This window comes from Hemitrygon akajei, unplaced genomic scaffold, assembly GCF_048418815.1.
Source record: "Hemitrygon akajei unplaced genomic scaffold, sHemAka1.3 Scf000057, whole genome shotgun sequence".
Taxonomy (NCBI): domain Eukaryota; kingdom Metazoa; phylum Chordata; class Chondrichthyes; order Myliobatiformes; family Dasyatidae; genus Hemitrygon; species Hemitrygon akajei.
Genome location: NW_027331943.1, coordinates 4,053,250 through 4,078,575, shown reverse-complemented (window position 1 = coordinate 4,078,575; position 25,326 = coordinate 4,053,250). Strand labels below are relative to the sequence as shown.

The following is a 25,326-nucleotide window of genomic DNA, read 5'->3' as shown; positions in this document are numbered from 1 at the left end:
GATGTGGCTCAACGCCGGTATTCCTTCCGCATCCCTGTCGTACTCGGGACCCAAGTGAAATCACATCTGACATTAAGGTCGATTTTAACTGTCTGCGCAGGCAGTTAGCCATGATGGGGGTAGGGTGGAGATAAGATCCTGGGCACCCAGACTCTGAGACGCTGCTGTACCAGTGTGAGGAGCTCAGACCCATTGTTGCAGTTTACCGGGGGCGGGGGGTGGGGGGGGGGGGGCAGCAGTAAGCCCAGGTCACTGTTTCTCCTTTAATGAGACTCGAGTCCGACACCAGGACAGGAAGTGACAACGGTTTATTGATTTGATCATGACAAATGGAAATTAAACAATGTGTGAGCTGCTGACGTGCGGGAATAAATAAGCTGCTCCCGACTCTCTCACACACAATTAACTGACCGGCGACAACGAGTGACCGGTTGAATCATCAGTCCCGTTTCTCACCGTCACTCTGCATCGGGGAATCGATGATTATAAAATCACACTTCAGGGCCGTGTCCGGGATCTCTGCAGATCCAGGGTCACTGCCGAGGGATTTGTCCATTTAACATCATTATATCGGCCAGGCTGCTGAATGCACCGTCCTCAGCAAAGAGAGCAAATCGATTTGCTCCCCAGATAAACTCACGCCGGGACGCCGGTGTCCCAGAAATAAAACCGCCGTCCACAGGATCTTCATGTCTGTGTATTTCCCCGGCGTGTAACGTGGGGAGTCTCGAACCCGGAAGCAGCGCTACTGGACATGAGGCCGAAATACGTCACTGCGGGGGCACAAACAACCACACAGAGTGCGAGACAGGAGCCAGTTCCGTTAAAACCGTTGGGAATTACACCTGGAGTGTGGCTACTAAAGGTAAGGGCAGGAGTTAAGGGGGAGGGCGGGAGTTAAAGGGGAGGACGGGGTATCAGCCTAAATGTCCCGATCCCGCGGGCGGGGATGTTCACACATTCAGATGTTCACACGGTCACTGTCAGTCCGGGTCTGGGTTCCTGCAAAGATCTCAGTTCCTTCCCCCCAGTCTCACTGAACCGATTCTCCACCAGCCTGAAACAGATGGAAGAATAAAGATGAAATGAATAGATTACACAACAGTGTCAGTATCAGGGACTGGGGTGAATGATTCAACAACACTCACAGACAAATTATTTTATTACATTCAACATTAGCACAAACACTCACCAGATCCACTCCAGACTCGGGAGGGTCAGTATGAGGCGTCGGAGAGCGGGGACAGATCGGTCTGTCAGCGAGTTTGAGGACAGGTCCAGACACATAAGTGATCTGTTTGTACTGAGAGCGGAGACGAGATCCTCAGCACCAGAATCTGTGAGAACGACATTGACCAGCCTGCAGATGAGAGAGAGTGAGGGTGAAGGACACAGAGAGATAGGAGACGGTACAAATCCCCAGTGTTTATCAGTAACACAATTACTGATCACATTAATGTTTAGAGTCAGACACCCAGTGACTGTAAACACAATCTCCCACAGTCTGGTACTTACCATAGTCTCTGTATTTTACACTCTGGGTTCCTCAGAGCCGCAGACACCAGTTTCACTCCTGAATCTCCCAGTTTATTATTACTCAGGTTCAGTTTTGTCAGTGATGGGTTTGTACTGAGAGCGGAGGCGAGATCCTTGGCACCAGAATCTGTGAGACCGACTCTCTCCAGCCTGGAGATGAGAGAGAGTGAGGGTGAAGGACACAGAGAGAGAGGAGACGGTACAAATCCCCAGTGTTTATCAGTAACACAATCACTGAACACATTAATGTTCAGTGTCAGACACCCAGTGACTGTAAACACAATCTCTCACAGTCTGGTACTTACCAAAGTGTCTGTATTTTACACTCCGGGTTCCTCAGAGCCGCAGACACCAGTTTCACTGCTGAACCTCCCAGTTTATCATTATTCACGTCCAGCTCCGTCAGTGATGTGTTTGTATTGAGAGCGGAGGCGAGATCCTCGGCACCAGAATATGTGAGACCGACATTGTTCAGACTGGAGATGAGAGAGAGTGAGGGTGAAGGACACAGAGAGACAGGAGATGGTACAAATCCCCAGTGTTTATCAGTAACACAATTACTGATCACATTAATGTTCAGTGTCAGACACCCAGTGACTGAAAACACAATCTGCCACAGTCTGGTACTTACCCCAGTTTCTGTATTTTACACTCCGGGTTCCTCAGAGCCGCAGACACCAGTTTCACTCCTGAATCTCCCAGTTTATTCTCCCCAAGTCTAAGCACAAACAGACAAATTTATGAACAAAGTGATTCAAACCGTGGGTCTCGGGGAATTTCTCTCACTCAGATATTTCAGGAAACATTAAACCCTTCAGTAAATCACTGATAGGAGTTCCCATCACTGTCAATGTCCCTCACTGCCCATCTCCAGGGTATTCACCGAATGTCAGTAATTTAGTCTGTCGATGTGACCCTGTAAACTCCACATATTCTGTATCATTCCCTGATGGCTAGACAAAATGTTCCTGATGTGAGAGGGTCGCAAGGAGTAGGGTTGAAGTGGAGGAAGTCCCACAGTGAGACAGAATTGTGAATGGGGAAATGTCGAAGGGAAATGACACCACCGGAGGAAGGGGAATGTGGATTTGAGATCTCGCAACAGGAAGGGGGATGAGGAAGGGAGATCCCACAGGAGGATGGGGACGGGAGATCCCACAGGAGGAAGTGGGATGGTTGAAGAGAGATCCCCAGGGGAAAGGGGGATGGGGAAGCGAGATCCCACAGTAGGAAGTGGGATCGGGAAGAGAGATCCCACAGGAGTAAGGGGGATGGGGAAGAGAGATCCCACAGGAGTAAGGGGGATGGGGAAGAGAGATCCCACAGGAGTAAGGGGGATGGGGAAGAGGGATCCCACAGGAGTAAGGGGGATAGGGAAGAAATATCCCACAGGAGGAACTGCGGTGGAGAAGAGAAATTCCACAGCAGGAAGGGAATGGGGAAGTGAGATCCCACAGGAGGAATGGAATGGGGAAGCGATATCACACAGCAGGAAGGGAATGGGGAAGTGAGATCCCACAGGAGGAAGGGAGTTGGGGAAGAGTGTTGCCATATAAGGAAGGGGGATGTGGAAAAGTTGTCCCACAGAAGGGTCAGAGGGGAAAAGATTATCCCACAAGATAGATTGTACGGGATGCAGTAATAGATTGTATCGAAGGGGAGTTATGAACCTAGGATCATAATCGTGACTGGACATGCAGCCATTGTGTCTAGGTATCTGGCAGTGAGCAAAGTCACACAGGTGGACTGACGGTAATAGCCGCACCAATAGGAAGGGCAGGGGAGGACAATCTCACAATGTTATTTCTCTCCTCACTTGGACAGTCTGCTGATGGTCTGTTGTCCCTCACTAGGCAGGGGGTGTGAATCTCTGACCCACCTGCTGCAGTCAATGTCGGTCTGAGTGTCAGCAACAGTGAGAAGGAACATTGTCAATGGATGTGTCACAGGCAGCGAGAAACACGGCCATTTCTGTGGTTTACTACCATTAAACCAATGGCCGTTGTTCACTGATCGGATATAATTTCCAAAATTCGTTCACAAGAAACAAGAACACTTTCCCTTCCTTGGGGAATTACTGACTGATCCCCTGGGCATTTGTCACAATTCTTCACAATCTGATTTACTACAAATTTACCGAAATTCCTTTACATTGAAACAACGCAATGGAACAGTTTCACAGTTCAGAGTGAGAGATAAATCAAGTTACCTCAACTCCTGGCATTTGTGCAGCCCGGGTCCCAGCCGCCGGATTCCTTCACACCGAATGTGGCAGTTCTCCAGGTCAAGGTGTTTTATTGTATCACAGAGTCCGATGACATGAGACAGGACCGCACAGTCAATCGGGGTCAGAGTCATTCCACTGAATGAAAGTGTTTCCACAGATCCCAGAGCGGCCTCAGCCAGTCCACGATTCTGAGACTCAAACAGGTAGTGCAACGTGTTCAGGAGGCTCCTTTTACCAGCTTCACTCTCTGTGTTTCCACTCTGGCGTTTAACCTCCTCCTTCACCCAGTCAATCACCCGGCAGGTTGTTTGATGACGAAACGGACCCAGAAACTCCTCCAGGCCCCGAGCTGTCATTGGGGAGGAGAGACCAGCAACAAAACGGAGAAATACCTCAAACTGCCCATCTGTCGTGTTGTGGGCTTTAGTGAGGAATTTCAGGATATCCCCGGGAGGTGGATTCAGGAATTGTGCGACTGCAGCTACAAACTCTTGGACGGTGAGGTGTGGGAATGTGTACACAACGCTCCGGGCAGAATCCTCTCTCTCCAGAAGCTCCATCAGGAACCCGGACAGGAACTGGGAAGGCTGCAGATTGAACTTGATCAAATCTCCTTCTGAAAACACAATCTTCTTCTCGGACACTCCTCTGAAGGCCATCTGACCAACCCTGAGTAACTCATCACGGGGGTTCTCAATCTCACGGCCGTGGTTTTTCAGGATGTTGTAAATATAGTAGGAGTACAGTTGGGTGATGGTCTTGGGAACTCGCAGTGGGTCCCTGACTCTTCGTGTGAAGAAGGGGCCCAGTGCCAGAGCGAGGATCCAGCAGTAGGAGGGGTTGTAGCTCATGGTGTACAGGATCTCGTTCTCCTTCACGTGTTTGAAAACAGCTTCTGCCACCGTCTGATCTTCAAAATGCCTGATGAAATATTCCTTCCGTTCCTCACCAACAAATCCCAGGATTTCTGCCCAGACACTGATGTCAGCCTTTTCCAATAAATGTAATGCAGTGGGACGGGTGGTCACCAGCACTGAACACCCTGGGAGCAGCTTGCCCTGGACTAAACTGTACACAATGTCAGACACTTCACACCACCACTCGGGATCTGGGCACTGGAGCTTGGGTTCTGTATCTCTCCGAATGTCAGCAAAATCTATTCTGTGCTTGAATTCATCCAAACCATCGAATATAAACAACAATCCCTCTGGGTTCTTCCAGACCTCTCTCAGGATATTCCCAAAGTAAGGATACTGATCTAGAATCAGTTCCTTCAGGTTTATTCGACAGTTAATAGAGTTTAAATCCCGGAATTTGAAAGTGAAGACAAACTGGAATTGTTGGTATATTTTCCCCGTTGCCCAGTCATATACAATCTTTTGTACCATTGTTGTTTTCCCGATCCCCGGGACTCCGGCCACTGCTGCTGAATTCCTATTTTTGGATTTACTTCGGGAAAAACTGCTCTGGAATAACTGATCAGTCTGGATTTTTTCCAGCTCTCCGCGGAGATGTTTCTGTCTCCACTCCTCGTGGTCTCTGCCTCTTGCCAGCAGCTCATGTTCCACCAGTTTCCGATCTCGAACAGTAGAAATGACCGTGAGCTCAGCGTATCGATCAACCAGCTGGAAAACCTTCACCTTCTCCCTCATCAGGATCGTGTTCATTCTCAGTGTTTCAGTTTGTGCCCGCAGAGTCTCCTTGTGTTTCTGTTGAACATCTTCCATGGGAATAGAGAACATTGTCAAAATGTTAAATGGTTCAATGGACAAAGAAATTCCTAAATGCATTCCAATATTCAGAGTTTGAGATTACATAAATTAATTCAATGCTTCCATTGATATTAGGACAGGAAGTACATTTCTGTTCACAGACAACCGAATTAACAGCAATGAATGTCCCAGAAAAATGTCCAATCCTCATATTCTGGTACTCATTTCTTGTGATGGTAAGCTTTCCTCTGATATCCTATTGCAATCCTGACTGCACCCCTGTTACAACATCATTTCACTATATTTAAAGGATTGCTTGCATCATTAACAGATAACGTTAATACTGATCTTGTGTGGAAATACGGAGAGCAGGACACTCTGCATTTTGGCAAGTCTGCACACTGGGGAGTCACAGGTGTCCACTGCTCTTGCATCAAAACAGGAGCAGAATATGCGGGAAATACTCAAGTCGGGCAGCGTCTGGAGGAGAATCACAGTGAAGTTGCAGATCGATAACCCATCGGAACGACAAGAAAGAAAATGGCTAGTTATCAATCGCAGTGATGGAGGATTGGTGGAAAGATGAAATCTCTGTTAATGGAAGAAATTAGAAGAGTCTGCCTCAATGATGTACATTGTGTTTGTGGCAGAGGGTGGTGAAGTCTTGGCCACTGCTACTTATCAGTCTTGCTGTGGGGGTGTAGGGCGCTGTCTTATGAGGCCTCCGTCTGTCAGAGTCCACCATGGATGTCCTGCCCCTGCAAGCCAGGACACTCCGATAAGGAGAGGAAGCTTTTGCCGATGTAGCAAGCTCCCTCTCTCCGTGCATCTGATGAACACAAAGGATCGGGAGAGACTGACACAGCTCTGCACCAGAGGTGTCGCAGGATATGCCACAGTCTGTGTTGAACAGACTGCTTTAGGGGCTCCAGGTCAAGAATTTTCCCTCTGGGTTTACTCTCAATCTCTTCCCCATGAGGGGTGCAGTTGCAAGGTAGTGGAGTTTTGAGATCAGAGTTTTCTTGCTCCTGGGTGAGCTGCCAATCACGGCCAAGGAGCCCCATCTGCCCAAAGCGACTGGCTGTAAGGCACCAGTAACCCGCCTTTGCCCCTTCTCCTTTCGGAAGAAATGCTTCCACTGTGCTTAGTGGCTAAACCACATGTGAAGGCCGGGGGCTGGACTTGGTTGTCAGAGGCTATTTGAGTCACACGCCACTGGGAGCATTTCATAGGTCGTGGCAGCTTATCCCCACTGCCAAGCTCGGGTAAAACAATCTTAAGCAACCAAGGGGCGCTGTATTATTGAAAACAATAAATCAATAAATTGGTTTATTATTGTCACATGCACCACGGTAAAATGGAAAACTTTTCTGCATGCGATCCAAATAGATCATTACATCACAGCGGTGCAATGAGGTTGTAGAAGGAAAAACGGAACAGAATAGTTCAGGGAAACAGTGTTTCAGTTGCCGAGAAAATGCAGTGCAGGGAGACAATAAGGTAGAAGGCCAAGGATCATTGGCAGGTCAGGGTTTTGCTTTGGAGCTATGCTCATAAACTGTAGAATTCAACACCTAAAACCACAGTACTGTGCAGAAGTCTGAGGTGTATATTACGACTGACAACATTCTGTCTTTTATTTTCAAGTTTGCACTTTATCCCGCGGTGATGCAGTTTGTGTTGTTGTTGTTGTTGTTGTTGTTGTTGTTGTTGTTGTTGTTGTTGTTGTTTTTGTTGTTGTTGTTATCTTAGCCTAAACTGGTAAAACTTGAGGTACAGGCATAGCCAAGCGCATTCCTGATTGAATTGATAGGAAATTTCAGACTATTCTCATGGTGTATAATACTGTGTGTTTTTGAAGATTTATACAATTATTCCCGTGTGGGACTAATTTATTAATACTATTGTTTAAAGCCTTTGGGATGATACCAGTTATCAATATTACGATAGGGATAATGAATACCCTGTTCGTGTTCCATAGTCTTTCATTTTCCCCTTTTAATTCAGCATATTTCTGGTGTTTTTCACTAATTCATTTCTGTAAGCTATGTGTGTTTGGAAAGGCTATATATAGTCAAAAAGTTGTTTTTACTTGTTTATCCTTTAAAAGTACATCCGAACGGTTATCATGGATTATCCTATCTGAAATAATGATCAGTCACGGTATGATATGAAGGACTCTAACTCTAAAAGCGGAGCAGGTTTGTACTTATAGTAAGTTTTGGTTTTTTTCATCAGTTGTAGTTTAAGCAAGATTTTTGGGAATGTTGTCCACCACTTGATAGTGCTTGTGCAAGTAATGAGATTCAGTTAAACTACAGCAAGTTCCTGTAACGCGTTGGATTGTTTCTGGTTTCTCCTGTAATTTTCAGCATTTATCGCCGAGGACCTATTGGTCGTTTATTCTGTATTATTGATAACTACGTGTCTCAACAACCTTGTCCTGCATTGTTTCAATTATCTCTTCTGTTTCTGGGAAAAGGTCTCCAACTTTGAGCCAGGCGCTCGACGCTTCCTTGTCGACATCTAGTCGGCTCAGTCATGTGGATGTCTTCCACGGGGAGCCAGATTCTTCCATTGGTTAACATTTTCTACTGTTATGTTAGTTTCTTCATTTTTATGGGTGGTGCTTTCATTTCCGTTCAGTGATGTGTACCCCTTATCAGAATTGCATATGCTTGTATGGAGTGCTGAATCCTCCTTGTGTTGATGAAAATATATCCTTAGAACTAATTGTGGATTTCAGAGAAGGCAGGATGAGGGAACACAACACACAAGTCCTCATCGAGGGATCTGATGTGGAAAGAGTGAGCAATTTCAAATTCCTTGCTGTCAATATCTCCAAGTGTCTAACCTGGACCAAATATATCCATGCAGCTGCAAAGAAGGCACAACAGTGACTATATTTCATCAGGAGTTTCCAACATCACTCGAATATTTCTACAGGTGTAACTTGGAGAGCATTGTAACTGGCTGCATCACCTTCTGGTTCATGGGAACTACTGTACAGGATCGGAGTAAGGCGCACACTCAACGATTCAGGAGCAACTTCTCCTCTGCCATCCAGTTTCTGAATGGACATTGAACCCATCGATAGTGACTCACTAATTTCTTTTTTTATTTCTATTTTTGCACTACTTATTTAATTTAATATTTCATATAATCACACAGACATGCATAGCTATATATGCTCAACTTCCAAGCCTGAAGCCATTTTGCTGCTCAGACAGCTCCACTGGACAGGACACGTGCCTCGCATGGAGAACTCGTTACCGAAAGCAGTACTCTACGGAGAACTCTCCCAAGATAAGAGAGATGGTGGTGCCCCCGCACAAGAGGTACAAGGACCAAATTAAACAGCAGCTCTCTCAGGCAAATATGGAGGTCAACGACTGGCAGCGGCTGATCTACGGCAAAGACAAGAATTTTGAGGAACCCAGAAGAGCGGCTGCTGAAAAGAAGAGGAGATGCAAGAAGGATCCAACTACCCAAACGCCTGAATCCCAGCTACATCAGTGTCCTACTGCTCCTGGGTCTGTAGATCCAGAATTGGCTCCTACTATCACCAACGATCATGCCGTCATCCAGTACCACACACACACACACACACACACACACACACACACACACACACACACACACACACACACACACACACACACACACACACACACACACACACACACACACACACACACACACAAAGGATTTAGGGTATGCTTTCTGGTCATTAATACTTGATGGAACCCTGGAATGGGCATGTCCTGGACCCCCTACAATTCAACTACCGACACAACCGATCGACAGATGACACAATAGTTACTGCTCTGCATACTGTCTTTAAACATCTGGAGAAGATGGATGCTTATGTCAGAATGCTGTTCTTGGACTAGAGTTGAGCATTCGACACCATCATTTCCCTCCAGGCTCGACAAGAAACTCAGAGACCTCGGCCTTAACCCTGCTGTGTGCAGCTGGATCTTGGAGTTCCTGTCATATTGCCGGCAGGTCGTAAGAGGGGGCTCCCTCACCTCTGCCCCTCTGACACTCAACATAGGTGCCCCTCAGGGTTATGTCCTAAGCTCCCTCCTTTACTCTCTGTATGCCCATGACTGTGTCACCACCCACAGCTCCAATCTGCTAATTAGATTTGCTGATGATTGGCCAAATCTCAATTAATAGCGAGGTAGCCTACATAGAACAGGTCATCACCCTGACACAGTGGTGTCAAGGAAACAACTTCTCCCTCAATGTCGCAAAAACAAAGGAGCTGGTTGCAATGTCGCAAAGACAAGAGGAATGGAGAGAGGATAACCCCCATTGACACCAATGGATCTGGGTTTGAAACAATGAACAGCTTTAAGTTCCTCGGCATCCACATCACTGAGGACCTCACGTGGTCTGTACACACCAGCTGTGTGGTTAAAAAAGGCACAACAGCTCCTCTTTCACCTCAGATGGTTGAGGACGTTTGGTATAGGCCCCCAAATGCTAAAGATTTACTACAGGGACACAATTGGGAGCATCCTGACTAGCTGCATCATGCCCTGGTATGGAAACTGTACCTCCCTTAATTGCAGGATTCTGCAGAGAGTGGTGCGGACAGCCCAGTGCATCTCTAGATGTGAATTTCCTACTATTCAGGACGTTACAGACACGGGGTAAAAAGGGCCCAAAGGATCATTCTGGACCCAAGTCTCACAAAACACAAACTGTTCCATCTGCTACCATCTGGGAAACTGTACCGCAGCATAAAAGCCAGGACCAGCAGGCTCCGGGACAGGTTCTTCCACCAGGCCATCAGACTCATTAATTCAAGCTGATACAATTCTACTTCTACAATTGTATACATATACTACATTTGTGCTGTTGGCGCAGAAAAACACTTTTCACAACTTATCTCCGTGATATTAACTCTGATCCTGAGAATGTTTTTCTTACTGTTGTGCCATTTGTTTTAGATCTGTTATTCATTATATTCATACTGTCCTCGTTCATATCAATCTAAGTGCGCACCAGTGCACATGGTTTTTTCTAGAAATTGTTATTTAAGTTCTTAGTTTTCTTTGCATATTTTCCAGATCCATTTCATACCAGAAGAATACGTCAATATGGGCATAGGGAGAGTTTAGTACCTTTGTTATATTTTTACTGTTCAGCTCTGTTTGGCAGATTTCCTTCAGCCTTGATATAAATTCACCTTTCCTTCAGACTCGCAGTAAATTCAACGTTTCCTCGGCCTTGAAGTAAATTTTGTTGAAAGATTTTCCTTCATCACACGATGACCTATTTTCTTTGCTTATTGATATTCTAAATATATGTTTCATATTCATCCATCAGTTGCCTTGAATCCTGATGCTCTGTTTGATATTCTACCGGCTCTATTGCACCTCTCTTTATGTTTCATGTTCTGTACTTTTCTAGCTTAAATTTCATGTTTACATCTTTGGAGATTAATTCCATTATTTGAATTATTTGTTTTAGTTTTACTGATGCAAGAGTAAATAATTTCAAAACATCAATGTACAGCTGTGTCAAGGTATAATTCGATGTTCTTTTCTGATTTGAAACGTGAGGTTTGTCCGTTTCTGAAAATTAAGAGCGGGTTTAAAGCCAGGCAAAACCATTGTGGGCTTTGTGAGTTACACTGAAAAATCCCTACATTTATTTTTATAACGGTGGTTGTTCCTTTGTGGTTGTTAATAAGGTGATTCTTGTACGCCAATGTTTTATTAGATGTTGTAGAAATTTCACAAGTATTGGATGAATCTTATATATATTTGGAACTTCTCTTAACCCTGCAAGGGAGGGAATCAAATGTCTTTGATACAATATAACATTGAAAGATTTCTGCTTTCCTGAGGGTTTGATATAGAATTACATAATCTATTATCAGTTGTTCCTTAAATCCGTTCATACCCTGATGGTATTCTTTCTGCTCTTCTGTAAGTATTGTGGTTTTCTAAATGAGTGGTTATTATTTATGAGATCCACAATGTTACAAATTTATATATAAAATTGCCTTATTATTATCAGCCAGTAATAAAATAATAGGTGACCAATCAATAGTCTTATAAATGCAGAATTAAAGCTGGCGATACATACCTTCAGTTTTTTTATATTTTCTGCTGCATGGGAGTATGAAAGGGAGAATGTTTGAGGGTTCATCAGCAAGGTTTTGGGTGGGGTTTGCGTCTGGCTAACTTGATTGAGTTCCTCCAGGAGGTGACAAAGGTGGTGGATGAAGTTACAGATTGATATTGTCTACTTGGATATTGGTCGAGTCTTTGACAAGATCCCACATGGGAGGCTCATACAGGATATTAACATGCTTGGGAACTGTGGGGAATTGTCCTGGCTGATGGGGACCCACATTGCGAGAAATTGCTTTCGCTGGTGTGTGATGAATCTGAAATTATTGTCATAGGCAGCTGAGGAAGACCAGTCAATGGGTATACTAAAATGCAGGTCTATGTTCCTGATTCGGAAGAGCGTCAACATTTACAGAAGGCAGGATAATAGGGTTGAAAGGAATTGCGGAGTAAATTCGCAGAGCCGAATAGCTTAATTCTCTTCCTAATTCTGATGGTTTTAGGGACCATCTGGAGATTTGTATTCATTTCCGATGGTCCAGCTCTGGGAAGGATTGGAGAGGGTACAGAACAGGTTCATCAGGATGATGCCTGGATTCGGTGGCATGTGAGACAAGCAGAGGTTTAATAAACTTGGTTTGTTTACTCTGCAGTTAGAATAGAGATCTGACTGAAGTTTATAAGATAAGGTCTGGGTAGAGAGCCTGCATTTTGCTTTCAACTTAGCTCATACTCATACCAGAGGGCATTTGGTTACGGTGAGATGGGGTAAATTTACAGCATGTTTGGGTCGTTTTTTCACAGGGTGGTGGATGCCTGGAATTTACAGCTTGGGTCGTGTTGGAGGCAACTGTGTTAAAGATGCTCCAAGATATACCTGAATGTGCAGGAAATGTGAGGTTATTGTCAATAACACGAGAGAGGATATCAAAGATTTGTTTTTCTTTCCCAGATATATAAAGAGTGGAAAAAAAGGGAGAGGGTTGATATCGGACCGCTGGAAAATGATATTGTAGATTTAGTAACGGGTGAGAAGGACATTCCAGACAAACTCTGTGGAAGTCACTAGATAGATAGATAGATAGATAGATAGATAGATAGATAGATAGATAGATAGATAGATAGATAGATAGATAGATAGATAGATAGATAGATAGATAGATAGATAGATAGATAGATAGATAGATAGATACTTTATTCATCCCCATGGGGAAATTCAACATTTTTTCCAATGTCCCATACACTTATTGTAGCAAAAACTAATTACATACAATAATTAACTCAGTAAAAATATGATATGCATCTAAATCACTCTCTCAAAAAGCATTAATAATAGCTTTTAAAAAGTTCTTAAGTAGTTTACTTAAATACATTAACACTAGCAGAATTCCAAAATGTAAAGGGCATCCGCGGACAGAATTGAGAGTAGCTGCAATTATGAAGGGGAAGGTTGCTTCAGTATCTGAAAGGTCTGAAGATAGAAAAGTCACCTGGACTGGGTCATACAGTGTATCAGGAGCCTGTCTGGGGTGTGTGGGGATTCCCAGAGTATTAGAAACTGGAGTCAAGGGTTCAGCACACCCAACAGATGGAATAACACATTAACAACTGGAAAAATACATTTTAGAATATTCAGGCTGCAAAAAGAGATGATCTGAATTTTAACCTGAAACCAGACTCAAGCGAATGATTAATGGTGAATTTTCATTTCCAGATTCTGCCAAGTCACAGTATAACATTTGAGATGTGGTTTGAACGGTGCATTTCATCACTCACCTATCAGATGAGAGGGCAACTCAGATAACCCTTGGGCAATGTCTATGTATTCCAGTGGATCAGGACCTGTTTAAGTCAAAATAATGTCCATGAAAACAGAGCAAAAATAACTAAAATGTTTATTTCAATATGTCTTTGTGTTCAGTGCATGTTTTTAACATACCGAGTTCCTTTATTTCCCTCAGAATTCTGTCCAACTTGGGTAACTCAGTCCTCCACATCACAAAGGATTCCCACATCACCCTCCGGGCCCGGGAGCCTTTGCCCATCACCAAACTGAGGAAGAGTCCGGAACTCTCTGCCCGTTTTCCCTTCTCTGTCAGCTCAGTGACTTTCTACAAAAGGAAAACAATGAATTTATTGTGGAGCAGACAGACAGACATGGAGAATGTGGAGGAAAGTATCTGTTCATGGCCTCAGTAGCTTCAGAACAGATGCAGTCACTGGGCTGCTGCCTCATCCTCCCTGGGTTCAGTCATTAACAGAGAAACAGTAACTGAAGGAAATTCTAAATCAATGTTGTGAAAGAATAAGGATTTACTGATACCCTGCGGTAGATGCAACGTGATGAATTTACTTGTCCGTCAATGTGCAACATTACATCAAAAAGATGTGACAACAAGAACGGAAGAGAGGGGAGAGCGAGAGAGCAAAAAAAAAAAGATGGTGGGCATCACTGAATCGTGGCTGAAAGAAGATCATATTTAGGTGCTTACTTCCAAGGATACATATTTAATTGAAAGGATAAGCAGGTGGGTGAAAGGGTTGGGTTGACTTTGTTGTCATTAAAAATGAAAGGTCTTGAGAAAGAAGGGATATAACGCTGTAGATGTTAAGAAACTGCATAGGAAACATGACCCTGCTGGAAATTATATACAGGCCCCTTAACAGTAACCAGGATGTGGGTTACAAATTCCAGTGGGACAGAGAAGAGGCATGTAAAAAGGTCAATGTTAAAATAGTCAATGGGGAATTTCAATATGCAGGTAGCTTTGGAAAATCAGGTCAGTGCTGAATCCCTTATGAGGGCATTTATAGAATGCCTTTGAGATGGTTTTTTGAGAGATGCTTATAGTTGGTCCCACTACAAGAAAGGTGGATCTTAATCCTGTGTTACGTATTGCACCAGATTTGATCAGGGAGTTTAAGGAAAATAAACCCTTAAGAGGCAGTGATCATCAAATAGCAGAACTCACACTGCAGTTTGAGAGGGAGAAGGTAAAGTTAGATGTACCTGTATTACAGTGGAATAAAGGAATTACAGAGACACGAGAGAGGAGCTGGGCAAAAATAAATTCAAAAATGACTAACAGGGACAATAGCTGAGCAGGAATGGCTGAAGCTTCCCGAAGCAATTCAGAAGGCGCAGGACAAATGATCACAAAGATGAAGAATTATTCTAAAGGGAGGATGATCAACCGTGGCTGACGAGGTAGTCAAAGCAGCACAAAAGCAAAGCGGAGGGCACAGAATATTACAAAATGTAGTAGAAAGCTGGAGGACTGGGATGCTTATACAAACCAAGCTGGAGGACTGGGATGCTTATACAAACCTTATACAGAAGGCAAATAAAAAGCCGTAAGTAGAAAAAATATGAAATATGAAGGTTGTCTAGCGAATATTGTAAAATAGCTGAACAAAACAAAGGTCTGTCCGATACATGAAGAGTGAAAGAGAGGAAAGTGGATTGTGGGTTGCCGGAAAATAACAGTGGAGTGGTACTCTCAGGGGACAAGGAAATGGCAGAAGGTATTAGTAAGTATTTTCCACAATAGACAATAGACAATATGTGCAGAAGTAGACCATTCGTCCCTTCGAGCCTGCACCGCCATTTTGAGATCATGGATGATCAATTCCTTATCAAAACCCAGTTCCTGCCTTGCCCCATATCCCTTGATTCCCCTATCCATAAGATACCTATCTAGCTCCTTCTTGAAAGTATCCAGAGAATTGGCCTCCACTACCTTCCGAGGCAGTGCATTCCAGACCCCCACAACTCTCTAGGAGAAGAAGTTTTTCCTTAACTCTGTCCTAAATGACCTACCCCTTATTCTCAAACCATGCCCTCTGGTACTGGACTCTCCCAGCATCTGGAACATATTTCCTGCCTCTATCTTGAACAATCCCTTAATAATCTTATATGTTTCAATCAGATCCCCTCTCAATCTCCTTAATTCCAGCGTGTACAAGCCCAGTCTCTCTAACCTCTCTGCGTAAGACAGTCCAGACATCCCAGGAATTAACCTCGTGAATCTACGCTGCACTTCCTCTACAGCCAGGATGTCCTTCCTTAACCCTGGAGACCAAAACTGTACACAATACTCCAGGTGTGGTCTCACCAGGGCTCTGTACAAATGCAAGAGGATTTCCTTGCTCTTGTAATCAATTCCCTTTGTAATAAAAGCCAATATTCCATTAGCCTTCTTCACTGCCTGCTGCACTTGCTCATTCACCTTCAGTGACCGATGAACAAGGACTCCGAGATCTCTGTATTACTCCCTTACCCAACTCTATACCGTTCAGATAATAATCTGCCTTCCTGTTCTTACTCCCAAAGTGGATAACCTCACACTTATTCACATTAAACGCCATCTGCCAAGTATCTGCCCACTCACCCAGCCTATCCAAGTCACCCTGAATTCTCCTAACATCCTCATCATATGTCACACTGCCACCCAGCTTAGTATCATCAGCAAATTTGCTGATGTTATTTTCTATGCCTTCATCCAAATCGTTACGTAAATGGTAAACAGCTGTGGTCCCAATACCGAACCCTGTGGCACCCCACTAGTCACCACCTGCCATTCCGAGAAACACCCATTCACCGCTACCCTTTGCTTTCTATCTGCCAACCAGTTTTCTATCCATGTCAATGCCTTCCCCCCGATGCCCTGAGCTTTGATTTTACCCACAAATCTTCTATGTGGGACCTTATCAAATGCCTTCTGAAAATCGAGGTACACTACATCCACTGGATCTGTCCCGTCTAACTTCCTGGTTACATCCTCGAAAAACTCCAACAGATTAGTCAAGCATGATTTACCCTTGCTAAATCCATGCTGGCTCGGCCCAATCCTATCACTGCTATCTCGATATGCCACTATTTCATCCTTAATAATGGACTCTAGCATCTTTCCCACCACCGATGTCAGGCTGTCAGGTCGATAGTTCTCTGTTTTCTCCCTCCCTCCTTTCTTAAAAAGTGGGATAACATTAGCCATTCTCCAATCCTCAGGAACTGATCCTGAATCTAAGGAACATTGGAAAATGATTACCAATGCATCCGCAATTTCCAGAGCCACCTCCTTTAGTACCCTAGGGTGCAGACCATCTGGACCTGGGGATTTGTCAGCCTTCAATCCCATCAGTCTTCTCATCACCTTTTCCTTCCGAATGTCAATCTGTTTCATTTCCTCTGTTACCCTATGTCCTTGGCCCATCCATACATCTGGTGGCAGGAGAGAGTGTTTTTGCAATTACTGAGGATAAGACGCTCAGGAAGCTGAAAGTTCTGAAGATAGAAGAGTCCAGATCAACTGCACCCGATTGCTTCTGAAAGAGGAGGCTGAAGACATTGTGGATACATTAGTAATGATCGCTCAAGAATCAATAGATTTTGGAATGGTTCCGGAGGACCCACCATTTTAAATTATAGGCCATTTAGTCTGATCAGCGTTTGGGAAGATGTCAGCAGTCGATAACTGAGGACAAGGTTTCGTGGTATTTGGACGCACATGATAAAAAAAAAGGCCAGAGTCCATGGAAGGGATCTTGCCTGATAGAATGTTTTGAGAGAACAGCATGCTGGGTCAACAACGGAGAATCAGAGCAAGTTGTTTACTTGGACATCCCGAGGACCTTTGACCAGGTGTCCCACATGACGCCATTTCACAAGACCAGGGCCGACAGTAGGACAAGAAAGATACTAGCATGGATAGAGGATCCATGTTTTTCTCCAGACAGATTTTGCTGACTGTCAGGAAGCACAGAACGGGAACAAATAGGGCTTTTTATCATTGGATGTTGGTGACCAGAAGGGTTCTGCAGTGGTTGGTTTTGGGACAGTTTCTTTTTCCGTTATGTCAATGATTTGAAGGCTTTATAGCCAAGATTGCGTGCGTTATGAAGATATAGTGAGGAAGAGGAAGCGTTGAGGAAGCAGGGATTTCACGGGAGGATATAGACCGATGAATAAAAGGACTAATCATTGCCATCTGGCATGTAGTATAGGGAGGTACATCGCCATACACTTTGACAGAAATAATGAAGGCCTGGACTGTTTTTGAATCTGGGGGAAAATTCAGAAATCAGAGTTGTAAAGAGTCTCTGGAGACCGAGTGCAGGATTCCTTGCAGGTTGAGTCGGTGTTAGGAAAGGCAAAAACAATATTAGCGTTCATTTCGAGAGGATTAGAATATAAGAACAAGCACTGGCTAGACCACACTTGCATAATGTGAACGCTTTTAGTCCCCTGATCAGAGAAAATATGTGATGGCATTATGGAAAGTCCAGAGAGGAATCTAAACTAACAGAACCAGTGATATTAAACCTGATTTTAATGAGAATGATTCCTGGATGCGCCTGTACTGGCTGGAGTGTGGAACGATGAGGGGGAATCTAATTGTAGCCTGTGGAATATCGAAAGGCATTGAGAAGACGTGGAGATGATGTTTCAAAGTGGGGGAGTCTACAACCAGATGGAACAGCCTTGAAATAGAGGGACGTCCATTTAGAACAGAGATGAGGAGATTCTTTAGCCGAGGCGTAGTGAATCTGTAGAATCCATTGTCACTGACAGCTGCGGTGACAAAGTCATTGGGTATATTTAAAACAGAGGTTGGTACCTTCTTGACTAGTCAGGTCAGCAAGTTTCACTGGGAGAAAGCAGGAGAATGGAGTTGAGAGGGATAGTAAATCGCCCATGATGTAATGGCGGAATAGGATCGATGGGCCTAATGGCCTATTTGTGTTCCGATGCTTTATGGTCTTATGATGTGTAAAGACAACAGAACATTAAGGAATGTCAGTGCGGCTGTCTTATGATGGAGATTGTAACTGCCTGGCACTCATGCTGTAAAATGGTGATCACTTCCTGAATGCAGGCATGAGCTTCCTCATTTACTGAGGAATTATGAATTAAACATTGAACCATCTTCAAGCAACATCTCTCTCTGTCTCTATCTCTGGCTATCCATCCCATAGAATGATGATGGTTCCTTTCAGTCAGTTAGTGGGGTGGTACCCCACTCCTCAGAAAGGAACCGTGTGCTTGAGTGGATTTTAGGTGTGTAGGGCGTTGCACCGTTCCAGGTCCACCCTCTCAACATCCCGTCCCCAATCCAGCAGCCTGGTTGGGTCCAAGACGGCTGGGGGATGTTCTGTTGCAGTGAATGGCCAGACCGAGCTTCGATGCGAGGGATGCCCTTTCCGCTCTTCTTTGCTAGATGACCATTGATCCTACCAGAGGGGTTATCCACCCTTTGGCAGGTCTTGTTTTTCATCCTGCAGGGTGTCTAGCCACCTTCCTCACCAGGCCAGCCTGGTTTGGGAGCTGGTTTAGTCACCGACCATTCGACCATGCAAAAGGCAGTACTGGGTTACATGGTACCGGTAGCACTCAGACGAGTGGTCTGACCAGAACATACACCAATGATGGAATTAAGGTAATCAAGGATGCAACTGAACATGGATGGGCTTAGGACATTGCTCTGAGAAACAAGAGGAATGATGTCCCGGGTTTGAATGATGGATCTCCCAGAACAGTTACCAGTAGGGAATTGGAAAGGTTTTCCATAACACGAATAATGGACAACAATTATGGAATAAGTCAGCATAATTCCCTGATGGTCCACTGCACTGTAAAATAATCCCTCAGTTTCACTGCTAACAGGTCTGAGGAGTTACAGTTGTGAAAGAGATTTAACAAGAGATTTAAGAGAACGATGAGTCAGCTAACAGAGAGGAGGTGCAGCGGCTAACGGACTGGTGCACAGCCAACAACCTGTCTCTGAATGTGAACAAAACAAAACAGATGGTTGTTGACTTCAGGAGGGCATGGAGCGACCATTCCCCGCTGAACATTGACGGCTCCTCGGTAGAGATGGTTAAGAGCACCAAATTTCTTGGGGTTCACCTGGCAGAGAATCTCACCTGTCCCTCCAGCTCCATAGCAAAGAAAGCCCCGTAGTGAACCTACTTTCTGCGAAGGCTGAGGAAAGTCCATCTCCCACCCCCCATCCTCATCACATTCTGCAGGGGTTGTATTGAGAGCATCCAGAGCAGCTGCATCATTGCCTGGTTCGGAAACTGCACCTACTTGTATCGCAAGACCCTGCAGCCATTACGGACATTTACACTACATGCTGCATTAGCAAAGCAAACAGCATTATGAAGGACCCCACGCACCCCTCATACAAACTCTTCTCTCTCCTGCCGTCTGGGAAAAGGCATCGAAGCATTCGGGCTCTCACAACCAGTCTATGTAACTGTTTCTTTCCATCAGGCTCCTCAATACCCAGATCCTGGACTGACACCAGGTTACTGCCCTCTACTGTGCCTATTGTCTGCTTATTATTTATTGTAATGCCTGCACTGTTTTGTGCACTTTATGCTGTCCTGGGTAGGTCTGTAGTCTAGTGTAGTTTTTTTTTTATGGTGTTATTATTACGTAGTTCAGTGTATTTTTGTATTGTTTTATGTAGCACCATGGTCCTGAAAAACGATGTCTCGTTTTTACAGTGTACTGTTCCAGCAGTTATGGTCAAAATGACAATAAAACGTGGCTTGACTTGACTTGACTTAATGGTTTTCCAGTGAAGCAGATGTCTTCAGATGATGAATTTATAGATGAGCATCATATTTACAGATTACTCCTCTTACCTTTGGGTAATGCCTGTCTGATTCATTACAGACAGCGCCAATGAATCCCAAGGAGAACAGAGTCACTCACAGGTGTAACGCAATTGATTTTCTGATACCACTCATGGCTGAGTAGGTCATTTATAGGACAATACAATCACTGTTTGTGAGCTCCAAGAAGAGGGACCTGAAATGGTGTGTCCCTGTCTCTCATTATTTAGATATACAGCAAGTTATCAGATTTTTTTTTTCATTTTTTTTCCCCTTCCCTTTCAGGACAACCTATTGATCTTCTTCCTTTTTAGGACAACCTGTTGATTTCTGAGATCATGAGATATCAGCTGGTCAGCAGATTTATGTTTTGTGCTTTCTTCTTCCCTTTTAGGTCAAACTATTGACTTTTGTGGTCATGAGATATCAGCTTTGTGCGTGATCTTTCACGCCTAACCTACCTTAGAGATTTTTGAGGAAGTTGCCAGGAAATTTGCTGTGGCCAAGGTTGTGGATATTGTCTACATGGACTTCAGCACGGTATTTGACAAGTTCCCTCATAGCAGGTCGGTCAAGAAGTTTCAGTTGCTCAGCATCCGAGATGACGTAGTAAACTGGATTAGACACTGGCTTTTTGGAGGAATACAGAGCGTGACTATAGACTGTTGCATTTCTGATTGGCGCCTGTAGCTCGTGCAGTGTCACGGGGATCGGTGCTGTGCCTGTTGTTGTTTGTCATCTATATCAATGATCTGGATGAAATTATGGTCAACAGAATCAGCAAATTTGCGGATGACACCAGCATTGGGAAGGTACAGTGGACAAAGAGGAAGAGTACAAGAGCTTACAGTGAGATCTAGACAAAATGGAGAATGGGCATAAAACAGGCCGATGCAATATAATACAGACAAATTGCACTTTGGAAGGACCAAGCAGGGTAGATATTACACAGCGACCGGTACGGCACTGAAATGTGTGGTAGAACAGAGTGATCAGGGAATACAGGTCCATAAGTCATTGAAAGTGACGGCAAATGTACTCAAGTTGCAGATCTGAAAGAACGTTTCTTAGCATATTAACCTTCGTAAATGAAAATATTGTGTACAGTAGATGGGATATGATGTTGTATAACAGGTTGCTGAGGCCTAATTTGGATATTATGTGCAGTTCTGCTCACCTACCTACAGGGCAGATGGAAATAAGTTTGAAAGAGTACACACAAAAAAAACAAGGATGTTGTAGGGATTAGAAGAAAAGAGTGACCGGGTTAGGACTTTATTCATTGGAACGTGGAAGATTGAGGGGAGATTTCAGAGAAGTTTACACAATTACAACTAGAAGTACAACGAGATCTAGATCTAGGTCCTCTTGGACATCAGTCAATGAAAGCAAGCATGCAGGTACAACAGGCAGTGAAGAAAGCTAATGGCATACTGGCCTTTATAACAAGGGGAATTGAGTATAGGAGTAAAGAGTTCCTTCTGCAGCTGTACAGGGTCCTGGTGAGACATCATCTGGAGTATTGTGTGCAGTTTTGGTCTCCAAATTTGAGGAAGGACATTCTTGCTATTGAGGGAGTGCAGCGTAGGTTCACAAGGTTAATTCCCGGAATGGCGGGACTGTCATATGTTGAAAGATTGGAGCGACTGAGCTTGTATACACTGGAATTTAGAAGGCTGAGAGGGGATCTGATTGAAACATGTAAGATTATTAAGGGATTGGACACGCTGGAGGCAGGAAGCTTGTTCCCGCTGATGGGTGAGTCCAGAAATAGAGGCCACAGTTTAAGAATAAGGGGTAGGCCATTTAGAACTGAGATGCGGAAAACCTTTTTCACCCAGAGTGGTGGATATGTGGAATGCTCTGTCCCAGAAGGCAGTGGAGGCCAAGTCTCTGGATGCATTCAAGAGAGAGTTAGATAGAGCTTTTATAGATACTGGGGTCAAGGGATATGGGGAGAGGGCAGGAACGGGGTACTGATTTTGTATAATCAGCCATGATCACAGTGAATGGCGGTGCTGGCTAGAAGGGCCAAATAGCCTACTCCTGCACCTATTGTCTATTGTCGATACATGGGGTACAGACAGGATAAATGCAAGCAGGCATTTTGTACTGAGGTAAAGAGGTACTGCAACAAGAGGTTATCAGTAAAGGGTGAAAGGTGAAAAGTTCAGTGGGTTAAAAAGGTGAAACTTGTTGACTCAGAGGGTGCTAAGAGTGTGAAACTAGCTAGCAGCGCAGGCAGTACAAGCGGTTAAGAGAAGTCTGGATAGATGCATGAATGATAAGGTTATAGAGCACCAGGGCCTGGTGAAGGTTGATGGGAATATGTAGTTAAGTGTTCCAGCATGGAAATAGATGGGCCAACAGGCCTGATTCTGTGCTGTACTTTTCTAGGACTATGACAGATCAGCCACACATTGTTTGAGAACTCACGGAGCCAAGACCAGATGTGGTTAGTAGGTTTCCCTCTGTCAAGTACGGCAGTGAATCCGGTTGGCTCAGTTTACAATCCGACGGTTTAATATTCATCCTGGATTAATGAGATGAGGTGAATCTGCCCGACGGTTCAGACAAGATTTGAAATTAGTTTCAAACTCAATGCCTGTTCAAGGTCCAGTTACGCAGCCACTGCTCTGATATCACACTGATAAATGCAGCAGGTGTGAGAGAAAAAAAGTTGAGGCTGACCCTGTAGTTCCCGGTGCTCCCCAATTTAACAGCTGAAACCAGATCTGCTGGAGACAAGTCAGAGATCAAAGTCTCCATTGCCAGGTAGAACGCCAAGAACGTGAAGATTAATTTTGGTCACCATACACTATACAGTTCTGTGACAATACACACACTACACTCACCTCATTCTCTTCTCTACTGAAATGTCCCTCCTTTGTCAACATCCAACCGAGTCTTTCAACCTTTTCTTCAATTGCTTGTTTGAGTCTGTCCCTGTAGAACTTTGTCAGTTGGTATAGTCGATATTCCTCCCCCTCTGCCAGGAGGTCAGAGATTGTGAACTCTGGATCTGTGAATATAAAAAGGAAAATACAGGGTTGAACGCAGATATCCCTCGTCTCCACCGCTCTCACCCAACTCAACAGAAAAAAACATGACTTGAACCTGCTCACAGACACAAAAATGGATTAATTCTCCATCTCCAACACTGACCTTAAAAACGAACCAACAATGTCCTAGCCATTACTTTAATAAAGGACCATATTTAATGCAAACCAGTCCATCCCCCATCCGACCCACTCACATATTTCAATTTTGGATTGGCAATAAATGCTGAGACTGTCAGTAATATTCGCTTCCCAGAGATACTCTCTCCATCCTGGTGAGTACATTTCCCCTGATTCACATCCTGGAAATACTCTCTTATCTGGACAACTGCAAGTCCTCCAATACACATCCTGGAAATCCTCAGAGCAGGTAGTACACTTCCTGTAGTGGGGTAATGGGTACCCCATGACACCACATGTACCACACCCACACATTCCCCCTCTCTCTCACCAACCCTCCAACAAGGAATCGCATTTACCCTCCTCCCTGCCACATTCTGCAAGCAAATCACCCTCATATTTCACCCACACGCTCCTTGTTGGGGACTTGATAATTCAGTGTTTAATGAGCTTCCGGGCTGACAGGCAGTCGCCTCACTTATGCTGGTTCCAGGGTCCTGATCGGTGTCTCTGACGTCACTGTCTCTGATCGGACAGGCAGTCGCCTCACTTGTGCTGGTTCCAGGGTCCTGATCGGTGTCTCTGACGTCACTGTCTCTGAGCTGACAGGCAGTCGCCTCACTTGTGCTGGTTCCAGGGTCCTGATCGGTGTCTCTGACGTCACTGTCTCTGGGCTGACAGGCAGTCGCCTCACTTGTGCTGGTTCCAGGGTCCTGATCGGTGTCTCTGACGTCACTGTCTCTGGGCTGACAGGCAGTCGCCTCACTTGTGCTGGTACCAGGGTCCTGATCAGTGTCTCTGACGTCACTGTCTCTGGGCTGACAGGCAGTCGCCTCACTTGTGCTGGTACCAGGGTCCTGATCGGTGTCTCTGGGCTGACAGGCAGTCGCCTCACTTGTGCCGGTTCCAGGGTCCTGATCAGTGTCTCTGACGTCACTGTCTCTGGGCTGACAGGCAGTCGCCTCACTTGTGCCGGTTCCAGGGTCCTGATCGGTGTCTCTGACGTCACTGTCTCTGGGCTGACAGGCAGTCGCCTCACTTGTGCCGGTTCCAGGGTCCTGACCGGTGTCTCTGGGCTGAATTTTCTCCACTTCCTCTGCGGCCGTACTGCATTCTGGGACATTGCTCTCAATCTGACCCTGTTTTGGTACATTGCCTCCCTTGTCCAGATCATCTTCCTTCGATGATCCGCCTGGTAAAATCCTCTTCAGTACTTTCCCTACTCGTTTCGATTTCCTACCTGAAATAAATGATGAATTGCAGGTAATACGAGTATGACTTAGATCTGAGCAAAACTGATTCAGACTGCAATGAAACCGTGACTCTGGCAGACCAGATTTGGAGTGGAACCGTGCTGGTTTCTGTGAACCGTACATCCTGCTTGGTGACCATCCTGATAAGCCAGTGACTGGACACATTCACTCCCAGTAAAATAACAGGATAGACACAGTAATGCTAAACACTTAATTCACAGCAGTTGAATGATGACCATGGGATCGTAATGCAACGGTGTCCGGTGATACTGGGAAATGAAATAAAGATATGACGTCAAATTTACCGGCCTGTAATTTCTCAGATTACTTTTAGATACTTTTTTAAACAATGGAACAACATGAGCTATCCTTCAATCCTCACCCGTAGATACCGACATTTTAAATTTATCTGCCAGGGCCCCTGCAATTTCAACACTAGTCTCGTTCAAGCTCCGAGGGAACACTCTGTCAGGTCCTGGGGATTTATCTACTCTGATTTGCCTCAAGATAGAAAGCACCTCCTCCTCTTCAATCTGTATAGGTTCCATGACCTCACTACTTGTTTGCCTTATTTCCGTTCACTCCATGCCAGTTTCCTTAATAAATAGAGATGCAAAAAAACATGTTTAAGATCTCCCCCATTTCTTTTGGATCCATACATAGCCGACCACTCTGATCTTCAAGAGGACCTGTTTTATCCCT

General features: G+C 44.7%; 1 protein-coding gene across 6 annotated transcripts in view; it reads right to left on the bottom strand.

Moving 5' to 3' along the window:
- Window positions 1-291: 291 nt before the first annotated feature.
- LOC140721567 (NACHT, LRR and PYD domains-containing protein 3-like) overlaps window positions 292-25,326 on the bottom strand; it is a 47,964-nt gene continuing 22,929 nt past the window's right edge. For 3 of the 6 annotated variants that reach the window (XM_073036395.1, XM_073036396.1, XM_073036397.1), the window contains 10 exons: window positions 23,781-24,611; window positions 23,048-23,214; window positions 13,507-13,678; window positions 13,344-13,409; window positions 3,746-5,483; window positions 2,168-2,254; window positions 1,842-2,012; window positions 1,516-1,686; window positions 1,193-1,360; window positions 292-1,057 (listed from right to left, as the gene is read on the bottom strand). In XM_073036395.1, the coding sequence (XP_072892496.1) occupies window positions 970-1,057; window positions 1,193-1,360; window positions 1,516-1,686; window positions 1,842-2,012; window positions 2,168-2,254; window positions 3,746-5,483; window positions 13,344-13,409; window positions 13,507-13,678; window positions 23,048-23,214; window positions 23,781-24,611 (3,659 nt within the window). In that variant the 3' untranslated portion in view covers window positions 292-969. The remainder of the gene's footprint in view (window positions 1,058-1,192; window positions 1,361-1,515; window positions 1,687-1,841; window positions 2,013-2,167; window positions 2,255-3,745; window positions 5,484-13,343; window positions 13,410-13,506; window positions 13,679-23,047; window positions 23,215-23,780; window positions 24,612-25,326) is intronic. The other 3 variants (XM_073036398.1, XM_073036400.1, XM_073036399.1) reach the window with 1 other exon arrangement.